Source organism: Opisthocomus hoazin, chromosome 5 (genome assembly GCF_030867145.1).
Source record: "Opisthocomus hoazin isolate bOpiHoa1 chromosome 5, bOpiHoa1.hap1, whole genome shotgun sequence".
Taxonomy (NCBI): domain Eukaryota; kingdom Metazoa; phylum Chordata; class Aves; order Opisthocomiformes; family Opisthocomidae; genus Opisthocomus; species Opisthocomus hoazin.
Window position 1 is genome coordinate 64,744,474 of NC_134418.1, and position 9,748 is coordinate 64,754,221.

Below are 9,748 nucleotides of genomic sequence, written 5' to 3' on the forward strand. Positions count from 1 at the left end.
TCAAATAATGCTTTCCCCAGCGAGTAGAACACATCAAGCAGGCAGTTTCATCAATTGTCCCATTTCACCCACTGCCCAATTCATGTCACTTGATCACAACATAGCATGAACTCCTCCAAGCGCCAATTTCAACCTCTGCAAAGTTGCTGTTACGTGCAGCACATAAGTTTAACTTCTCACATGGAAGAAGACTTCCTTCACTCGGTGTTTTCCCTCTTTTCACCTGCTTGCTCTTCAGAACACACTGACTCCAAAAGGAGTTAAATTTTACAAAAGTGTATAATGACAGGTTAAGTACACCTGCCGGTTTTACTGTGAGCTTAGGCAAAGCAGGAAAAATGCTCTTACTAAATACAATCCCACTTGCTAGAGCACTAAGCATAGCTCATATGAGAACACAAGTCCTTGAAGTAGAGATGCACACATCTTGGAGACACACGACGTTTTGAGCAAAGCGTAGAAGTCGTTCAAGCCAAGTCACTATACGCCTCTTTGCTGTAGTACTGCACATTCTGGGACCAGTCCTTTCCCCAAGACAGGTCTTCCAAAAGCCACCAGTACTTCTCCCACGTCACTGGGCAGAACACAATTAAACAGAGTGATTCAGCTAAGTAAACTGCAGAGCCTTCAAGCTGGGAGAAAGGGCACCTGGTTCAGTATTACTGAAGGTCTGAGATTTTGCATTTATGTCCTCTTGTAAATTCCTTCAAAGGATTTTAAATGGGAAGGAGAGAGAAAAAAATTGCACAAAGTATTGTAAGACCATTCAAGAGAACAAGTTACCAGTCAAAGAAAGCAAGCTGAAACTTCCTATGAAGTAATACGCTTGTGACACTAACAGAATTCATGTACTACAAATGGTACAAAAACATAAAAGAAAGAATTCCAAAGTCAAAGCCAGTAATTTATCAACTCATCTTTTCACATGAAAAAGTCTGCATTTTGTAGGCTCTGAGCCTGTAAGGCTGCCAGGGTGTTTCCCAATCGACTACACAATCTCCAGTCTTCATTCTATCCACACGAATCTACCTCAAAATTATTCTTACCCCTGCTTTAAGTTGCACAAGGCAGAATTAATCAGTGACTTAGCTTTACAAACAACTGTTTCAGTAAGGTCAGACGTCTCTTCTATGGCAAGGATATATCAGACAACTGTAACAAAAATGAGTCAGAGTAGTTTAAGAATGATACCTCAAGCAAGGCTTTCCAGGGCAATTTAAGCTAACTTGTACCCTGCACCACAGGTGGAGTGGTTGATTCAGGTGTCTCTGCATAGAGTGGAAGTGTGTAATAAGTCACCAACTACTTCTTGCTGTTTCCTGCCTCTCCCTCCATGAGCACCCAGTAGCTAGTTATATTAGTTCTGCCTCCTCAGATGCTTATCTCACACAGGTTGAAGCAGCTTGCATTTTTATGATTAACAGCCTTCTAGTTGACAAATGAACTTGATCAGCTCTCTTCCTGAACTCTGACCACTGACTATTTTCCAACCCAAGTAAGATCCCTTTGTCTTCAGGACTAAAGCTCTGTATTCCTGAACTTTTCCGAAGAATATGCTAGCCTTCGCAAAGATTTGACTTCCAGCAGTTATTACTAGTGGCATCAAAAGCACACTTACAGAAAACTACCTTGCCCAAACAGCTTTTTGTCATTAGTATAGAACCAAGCAGAGGTAACAAGGGGTATCACTGATGCTCTAACAAGTCACCTTAAACCAGGTTTCTCCAAGCCTGAGTTGGGGCTGATATCACCAAGAGCACTTCACCCTGCAATCCCAACTCCATACCTTACCTTACCAAAGCCACTCTGGAAACCTCTACCTCAGTACAGAAGTGGGCATTAAGTCACAGTTCATCAATTACTCTTATTATTCTCTATATCCGTGGGCTAAACACTAGAAAGAGAATAATTGTAAAGCTAAAAGCATTTGTTGCATCAGAACATGAGGGGCTAACTTCATCAAAATGTTAAACTTCTTATTAAATGGGCATGGAACTGGACAAGCTTATGACCGTGGCTAATGAAGAAATTAGCTAGGACTCAGCTTATTTCTATCAGGTCCATCTACCTAGTCATTTCTGAAAGAGGTGCTATTACTAATGATCTATCGCAAGCACTAGGCCCAAGAAAATATGAACCAAGGTATCAGCAGGAAATACATATGTATCCTTTTCTAAGGCTAAACGTTGTTTCAGAAGGGAAGAAGCAAGTCCCTTACCAAGCTGGCTCCTACGAATTCTTGCTGGCTCTGTGAAAAAGCTGGGGTTTCAGACAAAAGGTCAAAGGACTCCTCCCCATCTAGGCATATTAGAGGTAGAAAAGTCTTGGAAAGCCAACCTTGCTATGCGAGTGCTATAAATGGAGGATGACACACCAATAAAGAGCCATGAAAGAATCACTGCCAACTTTCTTCAAACACAATGGACCAGTACAGGCATCCCCCACAAACCACATAATGATTCACAGAAATCACGTAGGCTGAGACGAAAGTCCCATTCTACCCCACACAAAGAACACCTAAAATCTGCCACATTATCACATAGACTGAAACCATCCAATCATTAAAAAAAAAAAGTCAATAGCATTCCCCAAAGGGGGTCGGGGGGGAAATCTACCTCTCACATTCACGCAGAACCACCAACTCATTTGGTTATGCTGCCTAAAAAGGTATTTTGTCAACTATGTGACAACATCATCAAACACAGGATTATCAAGCCAGTTCACAAGAACAGACAGCACAGGCATAACAAACTTTTTCAACTAGTGAGGGGCATATAATAAAGATGTTCAGAATCTAGTGAAATCAACAATGACAGCTGACATCTTTCTCAAGGAAAAGAGGCAACACATCTTCAGATCAAAGGAGTGCAGTGGAAAGGCAAGGGAGTGGAATAGTTTGTCTCATTCAATGCAGTTTGAAGAAGAGAAGCATTAAGCAGAACACAGGATATTCCAGTGAAGAAGGTGGAAAATACGAGAGGAAGCAAGTTACTTTTAATATCAGTTAACACTCCAGTTATTTATTAATTCCTTACCACAAGATGAGCTTCTACTAACATGTAGAATCTGGGTCTTGCTCAAACTGCTGCTCAGCCACAAACTGCAGAAAGAGCATTCTGGGAAGTATCACATAAGAAGCGGGCAAGTGTGTAACTCTTCCCTAGACATCTGCTTTTGGCCACCAGTATGGATAAAACCTCAAACCAAACACCCCTTTGTGTGTGTCTAGCACAGTTGCTTTTTAATTTTTTTTTAGTTATAAGCAAGCTTATTTTCATTAAAAAAAAAAAAAAATGCAAAACCTATGAATACACTGATACCTCCACTTAATTTCTTTTTTGTATTTTGAAGTCACTCAGTCACTTTCACGTCTTCAGAATCTACTTCCTACTCTGATTCTTGGGTGCTGCTGGACAACATCCAAATCCTGCACTGGTACCAGAGACCCAAATATCCTGCAATCCACACAGCAGTTGAGACAACACTGAATTTTCCTCTTTCCAGGCATGCACACCTCTATCGAAGAATCCCTCAGATGACTTCCAAAGAAAAAGCTGAATACCACATATCTGGGAAGACACTCAGAATTTCAAGAGAGGTTCTGCTAGAATAACAGTCAAACTGGAGGATGCAAGGAAAATAATACTTTGTTCACTCTCTTCCTGCTTGCTAGAGAGGTCTCTATCACCCTGATACGGTCTCAATATTAATTTCTGCCTTGTGAATAGCTGTCCAAAGCAGGTCACATTTATTCAGCACACCAGCCAACATTTCATCACAGCACTGAAGAACTGAATCCCCTTCATTCAGATCAATTGACAGTTCAGACACCCCAAATAAAGAAAATCTGGACAACACTGTTGCTACAACTTGATGTGGCTATGCAGATTTTATCTGGAAGTGGATAATGGACAAATGATTCCAACTTTTACAAACAGATTTAGATCTATCCCAAGCTTCTTAAATAATTGATTACAAAGATCTCGGTTCTCACCTTATCCCCAGCTTACGTATTTGTTAAAGATTCTGCATGCTCTCAGAAGTCACCCTCCTTCTGCCATGAGAAAGAAGATAGAGGTGATTTTGACACTAGAAATATCACAAAGCTTAACGAAACCTGAACTTTGTGCTTTTTACAAGAAACTAGAACTAGAGAAGTTGTCCTTCCCTATTACAGTAAAAGTGACTTAACTGCCTGTTATTGCTGCCAAAAAGGACACTTGAGAAAACCAGACGGGGCTAGGGAGAAGTCAAGCACCCAGGGGAAGGAGAAAAAAAAAAAAATCCAGCTACCCCCAGAATTGGGAAATTAAGAAGAAATTAGAATAATTTCTTTATCACAAAATCAGAAGTGGAACTCACTCTCTTGTCATTTCAGAGTTTAGCTTTACGAGGTTTGAAAGCAGTTTAAAACACTGCATATTGCACTCTCCAGCTCCCACTCCTGTAGTGAATGCCATACAACTCTCACTTCAGCACAGTTCATAAAACTTGAGCTTTTGTCCATAACACAGCTTCTTATACGCAGCAGACTCCTACGCTCATAAGCAAACAAGTTTTATTTCTCCTTTTGCCCACAAAGGAGGAGGAGATCAAATCAACACGCTGCATCAGTGGCAGATAAGGACTGCCTAAGATCAGCCACGTTCAGAGAACATGCTTGCAGGCCATTCCAAGCACAAGGCAGCGACTCCGATTCTTGTCAAGCCCACATGTATCGCAGGGGTCCCGGACTTTCAACAGCTGCTCCAACACACGTGAAACCCTTAGCTTCAAGCTGATTCTGTCCTGAATTCCAGCCTCTCACTTCCTAAGCACGTGTGCACAAGTCTGCAGCCTATGTGTCAAACACAGAGGAAAAACATCTGTACTTTTAGATCACACAGCCTCCCTTACACCTCCAGGATCTGCTCTCCCACTCGTTTCACCCACAGTATCTTCTTTCATTTTACAAGGGGGGGGAAAAAAAAAAGATTTAACGGCCATCTCCCCCCCGCCTGCAGCGAAAGGGCGCTCACACTCCCGCTCTCGGCTTCGACTCGGGCTCTCCCGACCCACCGAGGCGCCGGAGGTGCCCTCCCCGAAGCCAGGGAAGCTTCTCCCAGGCCAGGAGCTGCCCCCTCCCCGCCCCGACCCCCTGGCTGTCACCGCCCTCGCTGGGATCGGCAGGCCGGCCCGGCCCCGGCACCCACCGGCGGCGAAGTGGAGCGGCGTGGACTTGCGGCCCGCCATGTCCTTGGCGTTCACGTTGCCCGTGTCCACCAGGCGCTTCACGCGCGTCACGTCCCCATTGCGGCAGGCCTCCAGCAGCTCGCGGAAGGCCCCGCTCGCCGCGCCCGGGCCCGCCGCCTCGGGGCTCTCCGCCGCCGGGCTCGACGCGACCGACGACGAGGCAGACGAGGAGGAGGACGACGAACCGCTGGAGCTGCTGCCCGAGCCCGGCGGCGGGCCCGGGGCGGCGGCGCCCGCGCCCTCCGAGCACTCCGGGGCCGGAGGCCGCTCCGCGTCCGGGGGAGCCTCGCCTTCCGGGCCGGCCAGGCTGTGGCGCTGCGCGGCGGGGGCGAGGTCGGCCGGCCCCAGGCTGGGGCTGCGCGGCGGCGAGGAGGCGGCCGGCGGGGGCGGCGAGGCCGGCCCGGGCGGTGGCGGGTGATGGTGGTGGTGGTGTTGGGAGCGACGCGGCGCCGCCATCTTCGCCCTCCCCCACCGCCACCCCCTTCTCGGCCCCCGTCACTGCGGCAACGGCGGCAACCCCCGCCCACGCTTCCGCCCGCTCCCGGCCAATCCCAACGCGCGGCGCCCGGACCTGACGCCCGCGGTGTGGCGGCGGGGCGGGGAGGGGGCGGGGCCTCACCGGGACCCCGCCCCACGGCAGGGCTGCGGCTCGCGCCTGCCCCCTGGGGGCCGCCGCCTGCGGCTCCTCCGGCGCGGGGCGGGGCGGGGTGGGCGGAGCCAGGGGCGGGGCGGGGCCGGCCCTGCGCAGGAATGGGGTCACCGCCGCGGCGGGTGGGGAGGGGTGAAGCGGGGGCCTGCGGGCGGGGTCGGTCGGTGCTGGGGGTGAGAAAGCGACGTCGCTGGGTGTCGGGGACCGAAGGAGCCCCCCTGTGGGGGCCTCTGTGGAGTGAGGAGGTGCGAGCCGCGGGGGAGCGGGCAGGCGCGTTCCCGTGAGGATTTCGGGTTGGATTTGGAAGGCAGCAGGAAGAGGAGACCAAGGTGCTGCTGGCTCACTGGTGCAGCAGTTACAGGTAAACTGCTTCAGTCAGAAAGCCCCAATAACTGCCACCGAGACACCTCTGGTTCGCTTGTCTTAACTCTAATCTGTGAGCACCGGGGAGATTCCATTGACCTGGAGAACCCCAACAGCACCAGTTCCTGGAGAACTGACAGTACACCAGGTACTGGGGCTCCCGTCACTGGTGGGGCAGCAGTGACAGGCCGGAGAACGGGGAGGGGGATGAGGAATTCCCGTCAAAGGGAGTGAGTATGGCTGATGCCAGCCAGCCTCACGCCGCAGAAGACAGCCTGGCAAGCCAATCTGCTGGAGTTGTTCGGTAGGGAAAAGGCTTCGCGCAGTGTTTGCACAGCACCGTGTGACCCGCTGAAGAAGCGCTGATCAGGTCCAGCACTGGGGGCACAGAAAATAGGAAAACGGGAATTCAGAAGAAATTAGGATCTGGTCTAGCGCTGCTATGTACCTTTCCGCCAGCGAGGAGGGAGTGGGCAGGAGACCAATCCCCCTGCCCGGTGGCACGGTAAATGAGGATCCACTTAAATGTGCCCAGCTCAGTTCTTGTTCGACTTTGAAGCTGTGGGCCTTGACCAGGCACTGAGAGCTCAGGAAGACTTCCCAGACACCCGAATCTAGAGAGCTGCCACTTTGCAGCCTTCAAAACTCCCAGAAGGACTTTGCAAGCTAGTTGCAACATCCCCTTTGTCAGGCCCAAGCTTTGCAAGAGGTTTCAGAGGCCAGAGCGTCAGTATGCACTTGTTCACATCACTGCTGGCTTCCTGCAGTCTGTATTTCTCCAGCCAGTTGCTTTTACAGTGTCAGTGGCAAATAAATCACATTCCTTTACCCCTCTCTGAATTTCCCATAAACCAAGGTTACAGATAGCATCACTTTCATGAAATGTATCGGTATGCAAACACTTGTTCTACTTCCTGAAAGATTTTTAAATACACAAGTAATAGTTTTTAAGATTTGAGATTCCTGGTGACCTTAAAAATTCACTCCTGGTTGTAGGACTGAGTAAGAAACTCTACACTCTATGTTCGCCTTTCCTGAAAGCCCTGCGGAGAAGGATGGGGGGGTACTGGTGGATGAAAAGTTGGACATGAGCCACCAATGTGCGCTCGCAGCCCAGAAGGCCAACCATATCCTGGGCTACATCCAAAGCAGTATGGCCAGCAGGTCGAGGGAGGTGATTCTGCCCCTCTGCTCCTCTCTGGTGAGAGCCCACCTGGAGTCCTGCATCCAGCTCTGGAGCCCTCACCCCAGGAAAGACATCGACCTGTTGGAGCGGGGCCAGAGGAGGCCACAACAATGATCAGAGGGCTGGAGCACCTCTCCTGTGGGGAAAGGCTGAGAGAGTTGGGGCTGTTCAGCCTGGAGAAGAGAAGGCTGCGGAGAGACCTTATTGCGGCCTTTCAATATTTAAAGGGGTCTTATAAGAAAGATGGAGAGAGACTTTTTAGCAGGGCCTGTAGTGACAGGACAAGTGGTAATGGCTTTAAACTGAAAGAGGGTAGGTTTAGATTGGACGTAAGGAAGAGATTTTTCACTATGAGGGTGGTGAGACATTGGAACAGGTTGCCCAGAGTAGTTGTGGACACCCCTTCATCAGAAGTGTTCAAGGCCAGGTTGGACGGGGCTTTGAGCAACCTGGTCTAGTGGAAGGTGTCCCTACCCATGGTGGAGGGGTTGGACTGGATGACGTTTAAAGGTCCCTTCCAACCCAAACCTTTCTGTGATTCTACGAAAGCTGTGCCTGGGAAGGAACAAGTGCAAGGATTAGGAGTCACAGTATGAGACCTCCCCATGGGGAAGCAGGGCCAGGCCCTGGGTTTCACCAGGTGTGATGCCAAGTGGTTGTGGGCATGCACCTCCTCTTCAGACCCCCACCTTTGGGTGGGAGTCCCTATCCCATTGAAGCCCCCAGTTTCCCCAAGCCTCCACTTTCCTGCCCCACATGTACAGCAGCACTGCTCCCCTCCAGAGAGGTAAGGCAAGCATCAGTGCTGTCCACCCCAACCTTTCTCTTTCCCCTGCCCAAAGCATGTCCAGGACCCCTTGAAGTGCTGCCATCACCATTTGTATGTGGCTTGGTGTGTCTTGGGGTAGATTCGTATCATTCCTGCAGAAACAGTGGGCAAAACAGTGTGGGGAATGCAGTTCTGGGCAAAATTTCCTCATCCTTACAGGATTTCTACTCAAGGTCAAGGAGGAAGACAGGGAGGATCTTTGAAAGCATTCAGTCAACCCATTGCTTGTTCCCGGCCAGCCATCGAGCCCATGGAAACACAGCTTCTTCAATTGCTGCCAAAGTAGGAACCTGGGGTTTTTACCATCTGGGCTGTGTGTCTGGTGGCATGGAGGGCAAGCACTCTCCTGAGGGGATGCCGGCCTCGCTCAGTGCTGGTGCCAGAGCCCACAAACTTTGCAGTGGCCCACAGTGCTCCCTGCACCCGATTGCCGCAGCGGCTTGATGTTTCTGTTGAGCTGATGTAGGTTCACGTCCTGTCACAAGTGGCTGATTACATTTGCACCTCTTGTCCCACAAAGCCCAGAGTCAGGCTCTCAAATGCTGTTGATAACGCAGTGTCTTTTACCTGACCAGCAGGGAGGTGCTTCAGATAGAAATCTTATTAATGATGCAGCTGCAGGGCTCAGTAAAGTGGAAGCAACTCAGGCTTCAGCTAAATAATTAAATCCCATCAAAAGGACTTTCCAGGGCCACTATTTAAAATTAATAACTCCAGATGCAATTCTGGTATATAATGGAATCCACTGAAATGGGATTAGTTGGGTTTTTTTTTTTTCAAACAAAATGCTTTATAGCGTTGCTGGCAATTTTACAGCCACCTGCCTCTCGGCCCCAGCTGATGGCAGCTAGGAGAGGGGCTTGGGGTGGTTTCTGGATATTTTTAAGATCCAACAAATAGGAAATGGCTCCAAAACCAGCATCCAGCGTACTAGTGCTCATGTTTAATGGACCTGTAGTATGCTGACAGGCAAATCAAGAGGAAGTGAGGAAGTCCTGTTTGGAGAAACACATCTCCTCTGCCTAAGCAGATGGGAAGACAAAGGATCTTTGGTAGCAAAAGCTACGTTTTCTCAGAAACAAGACCTTCATTTTCTCCAGGAAGTATCTCGCTCACAACTGGCAGCTTTAACCATGGTGAATGTATTGAAGAAGCCAAGAGACACTATTCCTGGCTGTTTGAAGCTACTCACAGATTTGCACACCCATGCAGCTATAGTAGGATAAAATGTAAGCTTCATGGGAAAGCACCACAGCTTTCCTCCCTGGACAACCTCCAAGCAGCACTGGGGACATCTTTATGCCAGTGTGCTGTTCATCATGTTATTTCTGGCTTAGCTTCGTTCACCACCTACAGGAGCTCGCCACAGTTTGACTAGTGCTGTGTGACTTTTCTCCCGCTCTTTGTTACCTTGGGAAGCACTCAGCTCCTGCTGCTTTGCATACTTTGTGATAGGGGTTTTCACAGGCAAAACTTTCCCTGCTTAGGC

General features: G+C 49.3%; 1 protein-coding gene across 1 annotated transcript in view; it reads right to left on the reverse strand.

Moving 5' to 3' along the window:
- The window catches only part of TNKS (tankyrase), a 146,634-nt gene extending 140,929 nt beyond the window's left edge, over window positions 1–5,705 (reverse strand). Inside the window, exon 1 of the mRNA XM_075421540.1 lies at window positions 5,193–5,705. Within this exon, the coding sequence (XP_075277655.1) occupies window positions 5,193–5,688 (496 nt within the window). The 5' untranslated portion in view covers window positions 5,689–5,705. The remainder of the gene's footprint in view (window positions 1–5,192) is intronic.
- Between the last annotated feature and the right edge of the window lie 4,043 nt (window positions 5,706–9,748).